The 1932-nt window shown below is 44.6% G+C and overlaps 1 protein-coding gene across 1 annotated transcript in view; it reads left to right on the top strand.

Moving 5' to 3' along the window:
• Positions 1-1117: 1117 nt before the first annotated feature.
• The window catches only part of LOC142282578 (alpha-(1,6)-fucosyltransferase-like), a gene marked incomplete at both ends in the record, with an annotated part of 15946 nt that continues 15131 nt past the window's right edge, over positions 1118-1932 (top strand). The window contains one exon of the mRNA XM_075332996.1: positions 1118-1226. Coding sequence (XP_075189111.1) covers positions 1118-1226 — 109 coding nt within the window. The remainder of the gene's footprint in view (positions 1227-1932) is intronic.

Raw genomic sequence — 1932 nt, 5'->3', positions numbered from 1 at the left:
TGGAGGAGGGGTGCTGATACAGGAGGAAGCTGTATAGATTGCGGAGGAGGGGTGCTGATACAGGGGGAAGCTGTATAGATTGCGGAGGAGGGGTGCTGATACAGGAGGAAGCTGTATAGATTGTGGAGGAGGGGTGCTGGTACAGGAGGAAGCTGTATAGATTGCGGAGGATAGCTTTGTGGGGTTTATTTACTTTATCTACCTTAGGCCCACTAATTATAACTTGTAATGGAGGGGCAGCCTGTGTTTCACTTTTGTCCCACATTTCCACCTGTTAATAGTAGGGCCTGTTGGTAGTAGTGAGTGACATTCCCTATGACTTAGCATCACTATGGAGACAGACTAGGGCCTGGTATTGCTGGTATCCAGTGTCTCTAGATGCTTAATGGGATATGGTCATGAAAGGGTTAAACTGACTAAAAAAAATATCTAGAACAAAATAACGTGTGGCTATGAGCACAGAGCGTGAAATGCCCCAAAATCTGTTAATGTGTTCCTCCCTCGTGTTTGTAGGACAGTGCATGGTTAGACTGCATAGGGTTTGTGGTCTGTTACCGTGGAGACGCATAGCTCTGCAGAGGAGCTGTAGAAACATAACAGTAGTAATGTAATCCGATTATTACTGTGATGCTTCATGTTAAAAGATTTGATTAAAAAAAAAGTGAAATTTTGACTAATGGATGGAAAAATAAGTCGTAGATTCCTGAATGTGAAAATATAAAAAGTCCTTTTAAGCTAAAAATCCTCAAAAATAAGCAAAGAAGTAATTAGTTAAACTTTTAGTTGTGTTTTTGGGTCTCTTAGAAGAGTAATGCGGCTCCTTATAATAGGCTCATTTACGTATACACGTATGGTGTGTTACCGGAGGAGCCATTCTCCGCCTTTCCTTGCGCCTCAGTACTTCCTGTGGGTAATCTCAGGAAATGAGCATAAGTAGCCGTCAGAGAACAGACCCTCACCTGTGACATGCAGTAATAGGCCCTTAAAGGGGGTTATTCCCATCTTCAGAAATTGGTATCATCGGATAGTGCTCATGAAAACACACACTTCTGCAATTCACTGCTTTTTAAAAATGTCAGCCGTTCTTGAGATATTAGCACTTTTCTTTTGTTTACAGCTCGTTGCCTTGGAGACAGATCTACAGAACATTCACATTGCTGACGAGCTCTTTTCTATTGAGCTTGTAGGTGCAGTTTTGAAGCTGGCCAGGATCGCAGGAGAGCGCCGTTAGTTTCATGTCGTTTCCAGCTTCAGTGCAGTGCTTATTATTATTATTATTATTATTATTATTATTATTATTTATTATTATAGCGCCATCAATTCCATGGCGCTTTACAATTTAAAGGGGTGTACATAATAGGGACAAGTAAAATAATCATAAACAATACAAGACACAGACTGGTACAGGAGGACAGAGGTCCCTGCCCGCGAGGGCTCACAGTCTACAAGGGACGGGTGAGGATACAGTAAGTGAGGGTAGAGCTGATTGTGCGGCGCTGTATCAGACTGAGGGTTACGGCAGGTTGTAGGCTTGTCGGAAGAGGTGGGTCTTCAGGTTCCTCTTGAAGCTTGCCAAGGTAGGCGAGAGTCTGATATATTGTGGTACAGCATTCCAGAGTATGGGGGAGGCACGGGAGAAATCTTGGTTGCGATGGTGGGAAGAGGAGATGAGAGGGGAGTAGAGAAGGAGATCTTGTGAGGATCGAAGGTTACGTGCAGGTAAGTACCAGGAGACTAGGTCACAGATGTAGGGAGGAGACAGGTTGTGGATGGCTTTCTAGGTCATGGCTAGTGTTTTGAACTGGAGTCGTTGGGCAATGGGAAGCCAGTGGAGGGATTGGCAGAGAGGAGAGGTCGGGGAGTAGCGGGGAGACAGGTGGATGAGCCGGGCAGCATAGTTTAGAATAGATTGTAGGGGTGCGAGACTGTTAG

This window comes from Anomaloglossus baeobatrachus, unplaced genomic scaffold, assembly GCF_048569485.1.
Source record: "Anomaloglossus baeobatrachus isolate aAnoBae1 unplaced genomic scaffold, aAnoBae1.hap1 Scaffold_5123, whole genome shotgun sequence".
NCBI classification, from domain to species: Eukaryota; Metazoa; Chordata; class Amphibia; order Anura; family Aromobatidae; genus Anomaloglossus; species Anomaloglossus baeobatrachus.
The sequence above is the reverse complement of the archived record's forward strand: the minus strand, read 5'-3'. Positions and strand labels throughout refer to the sequence as shown.